Source organism: Natrix helvetica (assembly GCF_964273705.1).
Source record: "Natrix helvetica genome assembly, chromosome: 2".
Lineage (NCBI taxonomy): Eukaryota > Metazoa > Chordata > Lepidosauria > Squamata > Natricidae > Natrix > Natrix helvetica.
Window position 1 is genome coordinate 254,920,376 of NC_138552.1, and position 19,383 is coordinate 254,939,758.

Genomic DNA, 19,383 nt, shown 5'->3' on the forward strand with positions numbered 1-19,383 from the left:
TGATAATGGAACAAAATAGCTAAATTTGAAGGCCATAGGGTCATCTGCAGATCAAGGGAGGAGATTACCTTTATTTATCTATTTATGCATGCATGGGTGCATGCCCTTTAGTCAACCTTATTTATTCATTTACTCCGTCATGCCTTCGAATCACCCTTATTTTTTAATGTTTATGCCTTTGATTCCGGGCAACTTCCTGGATAAATCTCTGAAGTTTTCTTGCAAGGTTTTTCAGAAGTGGTTTGCCACTGTTTCTCCTTAGAGTTGAGAGAAAGAGAAAGACTGGCTAAAGGTCAACTACCTAATTTTGTGCCTTGATGGAACTAGAAATCACAGTCTTCTGGTTTGTTGCTGCTACCTTAACCACAATACCAAACTGGCTCTTACCCTTTTAAAATCTTGGAGTCCTAGTGCACAATCACTTAAATATGAACCAGCAGTGTGTTGCAGTTGCCAAAAAAGCAAGAGCGATATAATCAAAATCACATGAAGTGTTAGTGCCACTTTATAATGACTTGGAATACTGTATCCAGTTTTGGTCATCATGATATAAAAAAAAGATGTTGAAACTGTAGAAAGAGTGCAGAGAAGAGCAACAAAGATTATTAGGGAACTGGTTGCAGAAGTTGGGTATGTTTAGTTTAATGAAAAGAAGGACTAGGAGACATGATAGCAGTGTTCCAATATCTAAGGAGCTGCCACAAAGAAGAGGGAGTCAAACTATTCTCCAAAGCACCAGAAGGCAGGACATGAAGCAATGAATGAAAACTAATCAAGGAGAGAAAACCCTAAACTAAGGAGAAACTTCCTGACAATTAAAACAATTAATCAGAGTTGTTTTCCAAAGTTGTGGATGCTTTAACACTGGAAGTTTTTAAGAAGAGATTGATCAACCATTTGTCTGAAATACTATAGGTTTCTTCTTGAGCAGTGGGTTGAATTAGAAGACCTCTAAGGTCACTCCCAATTCTGTTATTCTATTAAAATTGTATTTCAGGTATTGGTTCTAGCCTTAGCTCATATGCTTTCTTTGTTCTCTTTTACTTGCAACAAGCTTCCTATGCACACGCACACACACGCGCGCACACGGTCTGAAAATAGTACAGGCCATTTTGCCATATTGTCATCTTGTTCTTCTGCATATGTAGATACATTCTTCCTTCTTAGGAAGGAAGACTGCAGGGTCAACTACCTATAATGAGATTGGCACACCAGTCTTCATCCCTCATGAAAATGCTATTTCACATAATGAAGCAGTACGGTTTAGCCTTGCTAAATCTAAAGACAAAAACGTTTCTTGGACAATAGCGGAGATTACCCTATTGCTGTTTATTTCACAACAAATGAAAAATAATCTGAATGCTAAGTATCCAATGTTCTGTTCTCACTTAGAGATGGAAGATTCCATGGAGTCTATCCTGTTTTACATATATAAGCTCTCAACACATTCTGGTTTAGATGTTGAAAATGAACCACAGAGTCATTATCATATGATAAGGAATGAAGCGTGGACCAGTTTTTCTAATTAGAAAAACTTGAGCTTTCTTTGTTTTTGCAGAGAGAACTTGATGATGGCACCATCAAAAAGAAAAGAAAGCTCCTTACAAATCTATACTCCCTTTAAATACTGAGTGGTATTGAGACAAACCGTTTACAAAGATGTTAAATTTGCCACTGACAAAGTCTTAGAAATACCAAGTTAGCATTGACCTGGGGAAAAAATTGTAACCTCTGCACAAACTTGCAACTGAATAGATCTAGGACAAAATATAGACTTTTGGCCCTTTGCCATTTAATATTTAAAAATTAGAATTATTTTATTTTTAGATATTTATTGATCACATTTTTAAATCATCCATTTCCCTTACATTGGGAGGATAGGGCTGTTTCAGACTTCCAAATAGTTGGCTCTTAATGTACATCCAAAAATTAACAAATAATGATATTTTATGTATAACAGTTCATTAAGCAATGCAAATCAATGAAAAAATGGCTTTCAGGCACTAACCAAATCTGCTTTGTGCATGGATTTTCCAACCATGCATGGTGTAATGTGTAATTCCTTACCATGTAACTCAAAATATTTTGAATTGCTTGTTTAAAAAGGATTCATTCATGTATCTGCCCTATGTTTAAGTAGTATATTTTAATCTATGCTATTTTAAATGTATGGGTATTGCTTTGAGAGACTTTTGTGTGATAAAGTGAAAACTTTTGTTAAGTACCTGCATTTCTTTATAGATCAGTACTTAATATTTGGTGCTGAGGAAGGTATTTATACCTTGAATCTTAATGAGCTTCATGAAACATCAATGGAACAGGTTTGTATTCAGATTTTGATTTTCAAATGTAGTAGTGAAGAATAGAATAGAACAGAACAGAATAGAATAGAATAGAATTCTTTATTGGCCAAGTGTGATTGGACTTTCTCAATACAGCCTAAAACATTTTTCTGTTAATTACCAAGAGATCAGATCGTTATTTTTAAGGCTGACAATGTCAAATTTGGGGTTAGATATTTGACACCTACAATTACTACTAGATGGACCTCCAAAACATATTTAAAAATAAGGTAAATTACTCAGATTTTTTAGATATGTAGATCTATCTATCTATCTATCTATCTATCTATCTATCTATCTATCGATAGCTTTATCTCATTAAATGTCTGTATTTCTACATGTGATCATATGAGATTCTAGCTATTAATTGATTTAAATAAAATAATTTTTTTAATATCCAGGAAAAAAAACCAGATATCTATGTAAAGTATTGGATTTTACCCAAAATAGATAATTAAACTACAGACAACTTAATAGTTTATATCAAAATATTATTAGTGCCAAAGCAATAAATATACTTGTGTATACACTAATAGTTAAATTTACTTTCATTATATTTAATTACTGTATATCCGTTTCAAATTAATAGAAATATAAAACAATGTGGAAATATGAATACAGGTATCCAGAATGTAGACTACAGTTTCAGATAACGGTTAAGGGAATTGTTTTAAAGAGAAAGTGCTAAAATGCCACCCATCTCCCTACTCAGAATTTGTGGTCTTATCAGAGACTCTATATCCACTCCTTCTGTAACATCTCAGTCCAGGTCATGGGACAATTATGTCCCAAGTATGATTGAAGGTAAAATATAATGCCTTATTCTCTTGTGCGCTGCTTGGAGAGTCCAAGCATGGGTTAACACAGTCTAACTGCCCTAGGACTGAGTGAGTTTTTCTTGACCATGCCTCCCTTTGCCTCGTGTAATTCAGTTTAAAAACTCAGTCCGCCCGTTTGGACTGTGGCTGGGGAGCTCCTCAGTTTTAGAACAGTTAGATTGGACTCCCCAATAACAAACAGAGAGATTGAATCAAATAGTAGTAATAAGGAAGCAGTCAGTTTCGGACAAGTAATTTCTCCAGTAAATACCGAATCGCTGACTGAGAGGTCTGCCGGATCCCTGACTCCAGCTGATCGTCAGCAGAGCGCGCGGGGGTGAGTTGTTTATCCGGTGGCTGCTGGCGAGCAAAGGGGGCAGTGGGAGGCTTCCCAGCCGCGTTTAAGCCCCAATCATTCCGGTTTGGATGCTGCGAGGAGCGCTCAAGTGCTCCAGCGGCGGCTGCAGCGCTTTATTCTACCCGGCAAAAGCGACGGCCATTTTGGACAGTTTCACGTGCTTTTCGCCGCAAACCATCCGCCACGACTGTAGGGAACTGCACGGGCAGCGGCAGCCATTTTTAGGTGCTAACGAGGCATTTGGCAAGTCTCGGAGCCGCGAAGTGGATCATTGCAGTGCTCAGACATCAGTGACTGCAAACCGCCGCTGGGAAGCATGGGCCTTGTCCGGGACGCCAGCAAGGCCTAAGCAGAATCACAGCTCCGTTCCTCAGAGGCAGCAAAGGAATGAGAGGGGTTCTGTCCTTCGGGCGTCCCTTATCTTACCATCGGAGCTGCGGGCGTCTTCTGGCCGGCTGGCTAGCGCCCTCTCAACAGCTACCTATTGCCCCACATTTGCTGACTCTGTCCCTACTGAGTCCTGCAGGCCAGTATGCTGGACAAAGGTTTGGGGGCACAGGAGATGCAGGCAGGGCCCTCCCACAAGCGTAGCAGGCTAGACCCTCTCCCCAAAGGGGGAAAGGGAGAGAAGGGTACCGCTAGAAGGGCATCCCCGGGGCCCTCAGGGAGCTCTGACAAGCACAAGGAAGGGCCCCGTAAACAAAAGACCCCTCAGCCCCACAGACAGGATAAGTCACCTGATTGTGTGGAGCCATTGCAAGAACCACCTGTAATCCAGAGGGGGGATCAGGAACCCAGTTCTCCTCAAGGGAACAGGTCGCCCCTATCAGTTGGAGAAATTTCTAGGGATTCTTCCCCTGATGTGTTCTGGGGTTACCCAGATTCTCCCAGTTCATCTATCAGGGAGGACCTGGAACCCTTCCAGGGCATCCTCCCAGCGGAGGAGGGGTCCAATTCGAAAAGAGACAGGAGACGAACCGCTCCGGCTACTTCTCGCCCCAGGGAAGACAAGGGCCCAGCCCTGTCGGCAGAGATGAGGGAGATAATTACGCAAGCCATCTCCCAGGGCAGAGCCAAGGGCATAAAGCAAAAGGAGACCAGAGCAGCTAGTACTCCTAAGCCTAGGCCCCCCACAACCCAGGTAAGGGACAAAGCCCCGCCCTCTCCTGGCACCACAATGGCCACTGAGGAGTCAGTCTGGAAAGAAGGGGAGATTGAAGATTTTGAATTATCGGAGGACGAGGATCTTCCTCCTGATAAACTGGCCTTCACGGGATTGTTCAAGCCCTCTCTCCTTAAATCAATTCTTCACAAAGCCAAAGCGGCTCCCAAATTGGGGTCCACTCCTAAGAGTGCGACTGCCCCTTTAGCTTCAACTAAGGACCACAAGGAGGGCCTTTTAAAGAAACAGCCCCTACCCAAGAGTTAATTCCAGTCCTAGATCTATTCATGGACATAGTTCAAAGACAGTGGGTTCAGCCAGGTACTCTGACCAACCCCAGCAGAGGGGATAAATCCCTTTACTCAGTAGAAGGTAGAATGGAGGATGTGCTGAAATTGCCCGAGGTAGATGCCCCGGTGGTCTCCTTGACTTCCAATTCGAACTTGCCAGCGGACCTTCTGGAAGGTCTCAAAGCTGAAGACAAGAGATCTGAGAAAGCATGTCATAAGACGCACCAGGCGGCCGCCTGGGCCATCAGGGCATCTACCTCTGCCTCCTTTTTCACCAGAGCATCCCTCCTCTGTCTGAGGCAACTGAGATCCAAACCCCTTCTGGGGCATCTCGGTGGCGGCATTATATCAACAAAATTATTACCGCCGTTGAATACTCAGCGGATGCTTCCTTGAATGCAGCAAAATTCGCATCCAGAGCTCGCATCCAATGTCACCTCTCGCCGCTGCTGTGGCTCGGCCACTGGCAGGCGGACATGAAGACGAAGTGGAAGCTTGCTTCCGCCCCCTTCAAAGGGGGCCAACTTTTGGGGGAGGCTCTGGACAAGTTTGTCATCGAAACGAAGGACAAACAGAAGGTCCTCCCGGCCACCCTGAAGAAGAACGAGCGCAAAAGCTCAGGTTCCTTTAGGAAGCAGGATTTTAGAATGCAGGACCCTTCCCAGGCGTCCAGCTCCTCCTCTTATCAGAGATCCTACCCACAGGCAGGGGATCGGGGTCAAGACAGAAACTCCCTCGAGTCACTCCAAGGGTCTCATGGGGGAGGCAGAGTCCCTGGACACATGGGCGGAACGACATCTGGCGTCCATAAGAGCGGACCACATATCAGGGTCCAACAACCAGGAAGCGGATTGGCTGAGTCGGCAGACGATTGACCACTCCGAGTGGCGGCTGCATCCAGACCTCTTCAAGCAGATCGTGAGGAGATTCGGCAAACCGCAAGTAGATTTTTTTGCCACCCACACCAACATACATCTACCCCGCTTCTTTTCCCGTTACCACTTGCCTCTGGTGGAGGGGACGGATGTACTGAGGTGCAAATGGCCCTCAGGACTTCTATACGCATTCCCCCCCTTCCGCTCATCCCACAAGTGGTGGCCAAGCTACTGACGGAGGAGGCCGAAATAATCCTTGTAGCGCCTCACTGGCCCAGGAGGTCCTGGTATGCGGATCTTGTCAGCCTCTCTATTCGGAAACCGTGGAGAATTCCTCAGGAGAAAATCTCCCTCAGCCAAGGGTCCATCTGTCATCCGGATCCCCAGTGGCTTCAACTAGTCGTCTGGCACTTGAGAGGGAACTCCTGAGGAAACAGAAACTTTCGGACAAGGTCATCAAAACTATTCAGGCGTCCAGAAGACCTTCTACTACTAGGATATATGAAGCCACATGGGCCACCTTTTCGAACTGGTGTCAGAAAAGTGGTATAAGAGACATTTCTGCTTCAGTACCACAATTACTTGCGCCCAACATGCTCCGGAGGCAGGTGGCGGCCCTATCCACCATTCTCACTTGTAACTCTTCTAGACCCTTTAGTCAACGTCCAAAGTTAAGAGCTTCCTGAGGGGCGCGGTGAACGTCTGCCCTCAGGTGGTTCATCGTTACCCGTCTTGGAACCTGCCGTTCGTTCTAAGGGCTCTAACGGGGGCACCCTTCAAACCTATGTGGAAGGCAAGTCTCCATCACTTGACACTTAAGACTGCATTTCTAGTAGCCATCATGGTCAAGAAAAACTCACTCAGTCCTAGGGCAGTTAGACTGTGTTAACCCATGCTTGGACTCTCCCGCAGTGCCCAGAGAATGACCGTTCAGGTAAGCCAACGGTCTTTTCCACCTTAAATGGGTGAGTTGAAGTATAAGACACTGGATGACGCATCAGTAGCAGAAAAATTAAGAACTACATCTTACTGAGCATGATTGCTGAATAGCAGATGAATGCCAGCTGACAGTTCTTTCCTAGAGGATCTTATCTCATGCAAATTGATGGGATTCTCCTTGGCACGAACTGTTATGAAGAAAATACTTCCTTGGGCTGAGCTATCCTCAGGTTTGTTAAAAACAGATAGGGTGCAATTACATCAAGCCGTGCTTAATTTTAAACATGCTTTATACCTTATGCATATGGCTTTCCTGCAGGTCCTATAGTCTATCTAGTAATAAATCAACCATAACTATTTAACTTTACACTTTTTACATTTATTTTAAAGGTGGATTATAGGTTTAATGAACAACCAAGAAAATATGTGTATTAAGCAAGTGCAAGACAGGATATCTAAAAACAGCTTACTATATCAAGTATATCATCTATCTCATTCAAAATTATTTCTCTTCCTTTTATCAGCTATTTCCCCGACGATGCACATGGCTATATGTAATGAACAATTGCTTGCTGTCAATATCTGGTAGGTCTGTGATGGCGAACCTATGGCACACATGCCAGGGGTGGCACGCGGAGCCATTTCTTAGGGCACGCAGGGCATTGCCCTTATAGCGCCAGTGCGCATCTGAGCACTGGCCAGCTGATTTTAGCTTTCCTTTTCGCTCTGCGGAGGCTTCCTTGAAGCTCCGGAGGGCGAAAAATAACAAACTGGAAGTTCAGGAACTGACTTCCGGTTTGCACATTGGGGATGTTTTTTCTCCCTTCGGAGACTTCAGGAAGATAGTTACACTTCATAGAACCACATTCTTAGTAACAGCTTTATTGGACAGCTTCTGTAGGGCTTAATGGAAGAGAGAGAGATAATATTTTATCAATGGGTAGGTTTTGGAAATGAGGCTGAAGATGTGAGCAGAGGTTTAGTTTACATCTGCAATCAGATGTAACTGGTCAGCGTGTTCACTCGTGCAGGAGCTTTCCACAGGGCGCAGACCACCTGAATGAAAGGTTTCCCCTCTCCCTAACCTGGAGGAGGAAAGCTGAATTTTTTGCTGATTGCCATGCCGAGTGTGGTGAGCGGTGGCGTTGGTGGGGTGGGGAGAAAGGTTGAGCTTTGCAATATGCCACGAAGTTGAGCTCTGCAGTGTTTAGGGGGCTGTCGAGCTTTGCAGCATTGAGTGGAGGGGGGGGGGCTTTGCAGACTAGACTGACAGGGCCGGGAGGAAGGAGAAGAGGCGAGGGGGTGGAATTTGTAGGCGGCAGAAGAGAGTGCGTGCAAAAGCTCCTTTAGGAATACGGAATTTGGCTCAGATTGCTAGAGCCAATCCTGCTGCCTGGAAAACAAGTTCTTTGGAAAAAGAATCATACGGTTCTCAGCACAGCCATTTCGACTTGGCATGGGGTTGCTGTGGCCACTTGTGACTGTCTCATCCTCAGCTCAGATTTACTCTGTGTTATCCCAGAAGAGCTTAATGCTGGAGGGGAGGGGGGAGAGGTCCAGTGCTTGTCATCGTTAATATTCTCCCACCTTCAGGGAGGTGAGATCAAGTTAAGCTCCTCAATGCAGGGGCAGTGTCCTGACGCCCCAGTTTTCTGAAATCCCTCTGTTCCCTTCCATTCAAATAAGTACACCTGGCAGCTTTTGCCCTATTTACACCCGTTCCCTGAGTTTTCCGCTCCCAAGAGACACGGGCAGGGAGGCGGAGAGGGGGCGATTGCTGAGCGGAATCATTGGTGGGAAGGGAGCATAGGAAAGAGGCAGCTGGGCAGAGCCTTCTTTAGTGCGCGGGCGTGTCTGTGTGTGTCTTGTCAAAGAAACAGCTGTATTACGGAGGCTGTGGTAGGTCATTTCATTTAAAAAAAACTATTGCCTTGTAAATATTAGTACATTGGTCTGTAAAGTAATTTTATTTACCCATTTATTTATAGGTAAAGCTTCTCAGCTTTATTCTCATAATTTGCCAGGATTATTTGACTATGCACGGCAAATGCAGAAGTTACCGGTGGCTATACCAGCACATAAATTACCTGACAGAATACTTCCCAGGTAAAAATATTGTATTGGATTCTATATTGTTGGGGCGGGGTGTGTGTGTGTGTTTTTTTAATGGAGTCCTTAAAATGGCTCACAAGTGTTTGTAGATGAGAACAATTTATTGTATTTTTTAAAACTTCATTTAAACAGCCAATGAAAGCAGACTGAAAAAAGTTGGAATTTCCTCTTCCTTACTCTCTAAAAATATTCTAAAGTTTAAGATAATTTCCTGAATGGATTGGACTGTGACTTGGGCAGCAGAGTGGTTTAGGGAATAATAGCAATAGCACTTACACTTATATACCACTTCACAGCTCTCTCTAAGCTGTTTACAGAGTCAGCATATTGCCCCCAACAGTCTGGATCCCCATTTTACCCACCTCAGAAGGATGGACGGCTGAGTCAACCTTGAGCCGTTCAGAATCGAACTCCTGGAGAGAGCTCTGGAATTAGTCTTCCATTGACATGGAACTCTGAGTTTGAAAAGGAAAATCTTAAAAGACTTTAATTTAAAAAAGAAAGTTGAGGGAACATTGTCCTCTTTTTCTGTTTCCTAAGCTCATCAAGTTTCAGATATGTAAAATTCAACTCCTTGAATTTCCCAGCCACCAGGTTAGAAAACAGAACTCTGAAGGATTGCACAGGAAGGAGGCCAGATCAATTACAACACAAGGAATGGAATTTAGATTCTTTCTTCACATAAAGTTCAGTTGAGGTTTTCTTAAGTTTCTCTGTAGCACTATAAGATTGGGGCTTTAAGTCTTTAATATTGGGGCTGATGGTTTAATATTTTACAGAGTAGAATTAACCTGCTTTATTTGTGTAGTACACAGTTACAATTAACTGTACCTTCCTACCACTCTACTTCCAGCAATTGATTTGGAGCAAAATCACGGCTCAGGTAGTAGGATCATATCTGGAGGAAGATATGATATTAATTCCCATTGTTCTTTATGCATTCTAGGAAGTTTGCAGTGTCTACAAAAATCCCAGATACCAAATGGTGTCAAAAATGTTGTGTGGGTAAGTAAGGATACCTTTTCATTTCAATGTGTGACTTTTTTATAATATACACCTGTATATTTTTACATTTAATAACTATTTTAATGTCTCAGTTGCAATTTGATGATGTACTGCACTCTGCTGTGAAGAAACATTTTGCAGAACAGGGTACAAAATAAAATTTTCTGAGGCTGTAAGAATTTGTAGGAATGGGATCTTTTGGTTCTGAGTTTCCCTGGGAAATTTATAATTGTGCAGTAGGGTTTTATCCCCCTATCCTTAACATACACTGTTATAGCACATGTGTACATCTTCATGTATATTTTTCTATATATTCCATATAGAATCTTATGATAGGCATAAATGAACTTGAGATATTGGTTCCCTGCAGGTAATTGTCTTAGCAGACAAGGAAGGAAAATATTCATTCCTACCTAGGATTTTTTTTCAAAAATATGATTTTCACAGTAGAAATAGAAAAGAAATTGTGATAGTTTTATGACCCTTTTATAATACTTTCATGTCCAATAAGGCTACAGCTAGAGAATAACAACAGTTTCATGTTAGCTTTTTATGCAGATACCCAGTTCTCTAGGGTTGCATAATATATAATTTATACATTGTCCATGCTTTACTCTTAAGGCAGGATTTCCTAAACTTGAAGTTTACTTGGGGAGGTGAAGACAAAGTCCAAGGAAGATGTGAAGATCCCTTTAGTTGTACACTGTTACAATGAATCCACCTTCCTCAAACTTTCATTGTACTGTTTCATTGGCATTTTCATTCATTTTGGTGTTTGGATTTTTAGAGGAGTTGTGTAGATTAACATTACAATAAAGAGATAGCAAAAGATTAAGAAGCCCTGTTCTAAGAAGACTGCTCTGTTGTTTTTTTTCAGTGAGGAATCCTTATACAGGACACAAATACCTTTCTGGGGCACTACAGTCTAGTATTATTCTACTAGAATGGGTTGAACCAATGCAGAAATTCATGTTAATCAAGGTAGGTTCCTTTAAAAGCAACTTAATTCTAAGAATAAAGGGAGGGGGAGAGATTATTACTAGTAGTAGCATCAGCACCAGCAGTTATTGCAATGTTATTAACAAAGATGAGGTTAAAACATCTTCACAGCAATTCAGCCTGAATAAAGATCCTGGAGCTATAGCCATGTTGTTGTTGTTTGGGGGTGGAGGGATGTTGATGGCTAGCAAAGTGGATGGATAATTTCCTGGGGACTGTTCAAAAATTACCTTGGCTATAAAACTAAATTTTTCCAACACGTCCAAAAGAGAAAAATATTCTTCCAGTATTGTCACTGGCATAGGACAATTCCCAAAGTGGCATGTAGGGAAGATTGTTGCTCTTTCAACTTTTCCCTGGTTGGTAGGAATCCACCCCATTTAGGAAGCAGGGATTTGTTTGCATGCTTCTACATTTGCACTATCCATAGACTTGAGATATAGTTAAAAATTCAAAGTTACCTCTCAGATACCTCACAGAATCATAATTGACATTTTCTTTTAACAGCAAAACCAAAATCTCCTTTAAAACTTTATTTTTAGAATGTTACCTATTGATCTATTTCATAAAGGAGGACTAAACTAAAAAAAACTTAACAAAATGAGTCTATTTTATTGATATGTCACCGTGAAAGACCGAAATTGGTGAATGTTGGTGAATGTCGACATTCACCGGTGAATGTCGACACATACCAATTTCGCTCTTTCACGGTGACATATATAACGAGTCAGCGTAACGCTTTACTTTTGCTTTTCAATTCGCGGTCCTGGAAACTACTCGTTCTAACCGCACAGGATCGCAGTTTTTTTTTTTTTTAAAGTCCGCGAATAGAAGACGCTTAAAAGGAAGCGAGGAGCCGAGGTATTAGGGTAAGGGTATTGGGGTAAGGGTGTCGAGAGGATAAGGACATACACCAAGCGACTATGTGAATGTCGACATTCACCGGTGAATGTCGACATTCACCAGATTTCGGACTTTCATTCACCGGTGAATGTCGACATTCACCAGATTTCGGACTTTCACAGTAACAGATATATATTGTTGAAATAATTTAATAATATTCTACTTCGATAATAACTTTGTGAATAACATATTTCTTGATTTAGCACATAGACTTTCCTGTACCATGTCCATTGAGGTTGTTTGAAATGCTTGTGGTGCCTGAACAGGAATTCCCTTTGGTTTGTGTTGGTGTCACTAAAGGGAGAGATTTCAACCAAGTAGTGAAATTTGAAACTATCAATCCAAATTCTACCTCTTCATGGTTTACAGAAACAGGTTTGTTATTTCCTATGATAATTCCATAAATTGCACACTAATGGATTCTATACTGTGCAATATCCTGGATTTCTGTGCTTTTTTTTTTATTTCTGTACTTTCAGATTCCAGGTTTATAATACTTCCATTCCAAGATAGTTTAATAGTTAAACTATGTATATTTTGGAGTCATTACTGCTCTTTGGCTTGACCCTCTATCTGGCTCACACAATGTCTTATCTCTGGACAAATACTATTTATCTGTTCTTTTTCTCCAGCCATTGAATATTGTGAGAGATTGGTTCTGATCAGAGTTGTACCCTGAGAAGGAACTTAAACTTTGTTCTTATCTGTTCTTTGCCTTTGTGGAAGACATTGGGTGCTTAGAAGAGGGATGGAGAATTTCTAATCCAAGGGTCAAAGGGAACTTATCAGGCTTCCCCTCTCATTTAATTCTGTCTTCTTTGTTGTTTAGCATTATCTTCATATTAAGGATATCACTTCTTGCGTTCTCCTTCATGCTTGCTGGTAGTGATGAACCATCTTGCTCCATCAGCAAAAGAAAATAGGAAATAGAAAATAGGAAATAGAAAATAGGCATCTTAGGGAAAGCATGGGCTTCCTAATTGGAATCCCATCTCCTGCTGTTATTTAGGCTTGCTAGAGGAAAGTGTGATTCTTGAGCTATTTTCTGTTCTTCCACTTTGAAAGATAGCTTGCATCTCATCACCTTTTTTTAAAAAAAGATTCTTATTTACAAACTAATCAGCAAGTAGCATGAGTATGTTTCTAAGAAGAAAAATTATCCTGTCACACACACACACACACACACACACACACACACACACAGAGAGAGACAGACAGACAGACAGACTTCGGATGTTGATACAGCTTAACTACATAATATTTTCTTGATATTTATATTAAAAATGTTAACTCAGTTATTTTGCTCTAGATACTACACAGACAACTGTTGTACATGTAACACAACTGGAGAGAGATACCATTTTAGTCTGCTTGGATTGTAAGTGACAACTATGATCCATATATAAAAATTTGGAAAAGGTGCACTGTGAAATGTTGCTGAGTAATAAATGTTTTTACTTTTTCAGGCTGTATACAAATTGTAAATTTGCAAGGCAGATTAAAATCTAGTCGAAAACTGTCCTCCCAACTCACCTTTGATTTCCAAATTGAATCTATAGGTGAGTAAAAATGAATCTAGCATTTAGTCAGCTAACTATTCTAATACTTCACTATATTATAAAATGAAAATTTGCATTATATAGATGAAAATTTGAAAGTAGAAAGATGATCGGTATGCACAATTTTAATGTCTCTAATGGCAAGCCAAGTCATTTCATATATTGTTAAAAACAGATATAAAATTAGGACAATCATATCCTTCCAGTCAGGGGAAAACCAAAAATGTTTGACTATAAACTTTCATTGGATTATTCTTTATGAAGCTCTAAAGTTATAATATTCCTGGAAAGCAAGATAACTAAAAGATACACGAGGCCTTCCACACTCCTTAAGGCGTCCCACATGCCTTACAGGAGTTGGAGTGCAATATTGCAGGCTAACTCTGTCCACAGTCTGGAGTTCGATTCCATTGTGATCAAGGTTAATTCAGCCTTCCATCCTTCCAAGATCGGTAAAATGAGGATCCAGAATGTTGGGGCAATATGCTAACATTGTACCCTGTTCAGAGAGTGCTGTAAAGCGCTATGGAACAGTATATAAGTCTAACTGCTATTGCTAATATCTTACCTGACTCTTATTTTCCTGTAATCTGAATGAATTTCAAATTCATTCATTGGTTCTGATCCTTCCTTCCTAGGTGACAGAAAATAAATTCACTCTCTCCACCATATGATAACTGAAAACTACTGTTGCATCTCACCTCACTCTTCTCTTTTGCCAGTTAAAATTAATTAGTTCCTTTAACTATTCCTCAGAGAACTTGGTTTCATGCCCCAGACCATCTTGGTAGTTCTCCTCCATGCTGGCTTCAGGGACACAGTATTTTAAGTGAGGCTGTGATCAAAATAGAATGTAGTGAGATAATTAGTGCCCGTGGACTCAGTGTTTCTGATAATATAATCCCAAAATAGCATTTGCTTTATAGCATTCTGCCCATCCAACTTTGGATACCACATGGAAGGTTCAGAATACTGGAAGGAAACAAGTTTGTCACATATAAGAAAAAGATGAAAACTTCTTGCACCCTAAACTTCAGTCCTTCATTTATTAAATAATGTATGGAATCAATGCAATTTAAGTAGGGAAGTGGGTTTTTTTTAAAGAAAGGAATTTAGGAATTTTAGAAAGACAAAGAGATGATGGGTAATGAGAAAATATATGGGAAAATACCATAACCCCAATAGGTTTAGGTTAGTAGATGGTAATTTAGGACTAAACAATTTAACTGAAGTACTAATATTAACAGTATGTTAAAAGATATTATGAATTTAAAATAATAAGGATTAGAAATGGTGGAGACTGTGAGGTATATTCCCGTGATGGACTGAATATTGTTAATAATTGGTGTTCTTAGTAATCCTATATATTTGGAATATTGATGTTATGGTGGAATAAGAGTGATTTTTAAAATATTGAATGACAACATTTACTAAGGGATAATAAACACAGGGTGCGAAGAAATGTTATTTATGCTTAAATGAATCAAAAGGAAAATGTAAAAGGAACATGAAATGAGAATAGTATTGTTTGAAGTTGGAAGATTAGAATTTCACATACTATCTGTACTATTATTGATAATGTTGTATAAAAAAGATCTGACCCAATCAATGCACTGTCCACAAAGTATGTATGTTTATATTGGGGGAAAAAACTTATTTAAAAAAGTATATATATTTTTAGAACCCAGTGACAACAAATCTAATTTGTGTTGTTTTTTCCTGCCAGTTTGCTTACAAGATAGTGTTTTGGCTTTTTGGAAGCATGGAATGCAAGGCAGGAGTTTTCGTTCAAATGAGGTAAATACTAAGAGATTTTTAAAAATATTTTAAAATATCTTGAAAAATAATCTGAAAACAAAATGAGAATTTTTAGTATTTTTATTAGCTGAAACTTCAGATTATTTGCAAACTATGGTAGCTGTGAATACATTTCCCCTCATAGAAATGGCTGAAAATCATAGCAATCCAAGATATTAAGTAGAACATTCAGTAGAAATATTGGCTTTTCTGTGAGCTCACTCAATAACCTAAAGAACTCCCTTAGTCTTAGTTACGCCATATGGAAAAGAGGTAAATAATGATAACACATACCATAAACATAATTGTACAATTTGAGTCACTTAGCACTTTGTGTATTATAGAATTAATTTCAGTTCCCCTGAAATACTGCAATAATACTTAAAAGTAGGGCTACTAAAGCTTGGCTTCCAAAGTTGAGACAATCAGTACAAAGACTTAGGTTTTCTGTTCTGTTTTGTTTCTATCTAGTAGATGTCCAGAAATTTCTGCTAGATTTGATAGCCCTAGCTAGTTAGCCACTGTATGTGTATGTGTGTATGTATTTATTCAATTTAGATATGACTTCATTTAATTTTATTTAATATTGCAAAGTAAAATGCTTGCAAGGTTGATTAATGGAGCATTTGTTATATGTACTTTCACTCTTAAATATTTGATTTTTCAAATAGATCACCCAGGAAATTTCTGACAGTACAAGAATATTTAGACTCCTTGGATCTGACAGGTATGATCAATCACAATCACAACATATGTACCACCATATGCACAGGTACAGTATAGGTGGTACCGTGCTCAATAGTAGTAACTGTGAGAGGGATCTTGGAGTTCTAGTGGACAACCATTTAAATATGAGCCAGCAGAGTGCAGCAGCTGCCAAAAAAGCCAACACAGTTCTAGGCTGCATCAACAGAGGGATAGAAGAGAAGAGCAGAGAAGAGCAACAAAGATGATTAGGGGACTGGAGACTAAAACATATGAAGAACGGTTGCAGGAACTGGGTATGTCTAGCTTAAGAGAAAGAAGGACTAGGGGAGACATGATAGCAGTGTTCCAATATCTCAGGGATTGCCACAAAGAAGAGGGAGTCAAACTATTCTCCAAGGCACCTGAGGGTAGAACAAGAAGCAATGGGTGGAAACTAATCAAGGAGAGAAGCAACTTAGAACTGAGGAGAAACTTCCTGACAGTTAGAACAATTAATCAGTGGAACAGCTTGCCTCCAGAGGTTGTGAATGCCCCAACACTGGAAGTCTTTAAGAAGATGTTGGATAGCCATCTGTCTGAAACGGTATAGGGTTTCCTGCCTAGGCAGGGGGTTGGACTAGAAGACCTCCAAGGTCCCTTCCAACTCTACTATTGTATTGTATTGTATTGTATTGTATCATATAAGGAAGTAGTAGTTTGGAATAAATTATCTATTAGGCTTGGGACTCATTACATTAATAGCTGCCAAACTCATTCTTTTGCTGAGGAGAAGCAGGAATCACTAGACCTGCTATGTATAATTCTCTTGCTTGTCTTTTTCTTCTGGACAGCTTTAAGTATTGGACTTCCATCATTTATAGGGAAGGAATTTGGCTAGTGTCTTATTGTTATTTAGTCATCTCACTTGGGCAAGTGACTAATCCCTGGCAGCTGCTATCTCATTGAAGGTGTGATTGGATAAAGGAGAACAAACATACTTGATTAGATCAAGAAAAAAAGTCTTGCAATTGGCTTATGTTGTGTCACATGCTCCATCCTGCCCAAATCTGAAAGCAAGGCCCAATTAAGGGCTTTCATAAAGGTTTGATATATTTGCCACAATTATTATTGTTGGGACATTCTTTTTTTCCCCAGAGTTGTGGTACTGGAGAGTAGACCAACAGAAAACCCTACTGCCAATAGCAACTTGTACATCTTAGCAGGTCATGAGAACAGTTACTGAGAAGAAACAAGATAAGGAAACACTACTGCTTCAGTACATCTGACAGCAATTGCACAAAAGCGAAAGGATCCCAACTACAGTTATTTTGTAATTTATTGTAGTGTATGAGTATGAGTGAGAACAAGAGTGCTTGCCTGAATGATATGCATATGATTAGCAAATTCTACAGAACTCTTGATTCACTATTATGTAATGTTTGTACATATATGCAGTATTTTTTGTTGAAGTGTATTACTGGAGGCCTCTCTTGATTTTTCTGTAGATAATGAACAAAATGTTTTACTTGTACAGATATGTAAAGTTTGCTGAGAACAGAAAATTGTGTTTGGGTACTATTTTAAGGACTAATGGGATGCTATTGATAAACACAGTACATTTAAATAACACTATTGTATTTTATTATGTAATTTACTAATATAAATAAATCTTATCTTTTAGACATTGTAATCAAGGCGGTAATCCTATTAGAATCTTATTTTTAGTTCTATGCAAGTACACTGGTGTTTTGGTTGCACAAAATGTTAATATGTAATGTATTCAGTCACAAAAGTACATTTGTGGAAATAATTTAGGCATTATAATTTTAGCTTATTTAGGTAGTTCTCTTTGTGAAACCAGCCAATTGAACACCTATATTTTTATATTTAAGGAAAATTCTCTTAATTATTTTCTATGCTTGGAGAGAGAAAAATACCTATTTTGAAATGGGAATAAATCCAATAGTGGTACCATGGTGTAATTATAAGTGTGTACAATGATACAAAGCTTTATTATGATGAGTCTTACTAGCTACTATATCATGCAAAAATTCACAGCACTCCACACTGTGGAAGTGTTTCAATATTTGGAGTTAGATCCAGATAGCCATGTGCAAAAGGCCTTAGTACTGTATGCAGTACTTTGCAGATATTCATTAGCACTTGCATTACAACAACGTATACATTTTCCTTCATTAAGAAGAGACTGACTATCACTAATGAATTGCCATTGTACCCTGTTGGATCTGCAGAGCTCCTCTCTGATTCTTATAGGACAGTGATGGTGAACCTTTTTGGTGCCGAGTGCCAAAAAGAGAGCATGAACTCACGCTTATCTGGGACACAACCTGGAAGAGGAGCTGCCCAGGGGGCATGCGCGCACTGGAAAATGAACTTTCAGTTTCCAGCGCACACATTGGCAGTGGCCAGCTAGTCTTCCGGTTACTGGCACGCATGTTCATGCCAGAAAACGGAAGATCAGCTTTTCCAGTTTCCGGCACTGCTGCACACACAAAGACCAACTGATAGATGCATGCGCATGAATGCCAGAAACCTGGAAGAGAAACGGGCAATGCCATGCATGCCAGGCAACATGACTCCATGTGCCATTTCAGGCATGGGTGCCATAGGTTCACCACTACGGTTATAGGATGATAGGGCCATAGGGCTCCTGCTGGATTCCATGTGTAGACAGAAGCTTTTCTTTTAGCAAGGAATATGGATCAATGGTTTTAAAATTAGATTCAAGGATCTTTGCTCTTCCTCAGACATAGCAACAAAGTTTTCAAACAAAAAATCAGTAACAGAGGAAAGCATTTCTTCAAAACAGGAAATGCTTATTGCAACCTGTTTTCCCAACCTCACAACAAATGTAGCTCGGCCTCTCAGTTCAGGAAAAAGGAAAGCCAGCAATTCATATGCACCCTAACAACAGGAATGGTGAAATTATGACCTTCCTTGTGATGCTGAGCTACAACATTTAAAGGCAGTTGTGAGAGAAACTGGAGTATATTAATAATTAGTAAAAGGTAACAGCTTCTTGGCACTAATACATAACATGCAACATGCACATATGTTTTTCTGAAGAGAAGGATGCTTCCAACCCATTGCCATCAAGGACGCCATATATTGACTACCTGTTCTGGAGAAAAAGTGATACTAGGTGGGGCAACTGTTTTAAGGAATTTTGCTTTTGTTTTAAAAAATGTTTTGCCTTACTACTGTTGTCACATTTTTTTCTCTTAATGTCTTAACACCTAGCCAGAATTATTTAGTTACTACCTCACAAAATTAAATGGTTATAACACATCACAGGAATTTTAGTTTTGAGCAAAACTATTCTGATTCTTTTCAGTGCGATATGTAGATGCCATGTTTTAGTGAAAATACATACTTTTTTGTATATGTTCTTTATACTGTGATATAAAGTGAGAACAAAGTACATTAAAACTGATTTATGGTCTGTATTGTTGTTGGTAATGAATATTTCCTTATGTATATAATGTAAAATAAAGTTTTTAACATGTTTGTTGTTCA

General features: G+C 39.8%; 1 protein-coding gene across 4 annotated transcripts in view; it reads left to right on the top strand.

Annotated features, from left to right (window-relative positions):
* MAP4K3 (mitogen-activated protein kinase kinase kinase kinase 3) overlaps positions 1-19,383 on the top strand; it is a 71,730-nt gene extending 52,347 nt beyond the window's left edge. For all 4 annotated transcript variants that reach the window (XM_081941170.1, XM_081941171.1, XM_081941172.1 and 1 more), the window contains 11 exons: positions 2,242-2,321; positions 7,309-7,369; positions 8,773-8,890; positions 9,843-9,901; positions 10,779-10,882; positions 12,007-12,178; positions 13,113-13,181; positions 13,270-13,362; positions 15,089-15,159; positions 15,831-15,886; positions 17,002-19,383. In XM_081941170.1, coding sequence (XP_081797296.1) covers positions 2,242-2,321; positions 7,309-7,369; positions 8,773-8,890; positions 9,843-9,901; positions 10,779-10,882; positions 12,007-12,178; positions 13,113-13,181; positions 13,270-13,362; positions 15,089-15,159; positions 15,831-15,886; positions 17,002-17,089 — 971 coding nt within the window. In that variant the 3' untranslated portion in view covers positions 17,090-19,383. The remainder of the gene's footprint in view (positions 1-2,241; positions 2,322-7,308; positions 7,370-8,772; positions 8,891-9,842; positions 9,902-10,778; positions 10,883-12,006; positions 12,179-13,112; positions 13,182-13,269; positions 13,363-15,088; positions 15,160-15,830; positions 15,887-17,001) is intronic.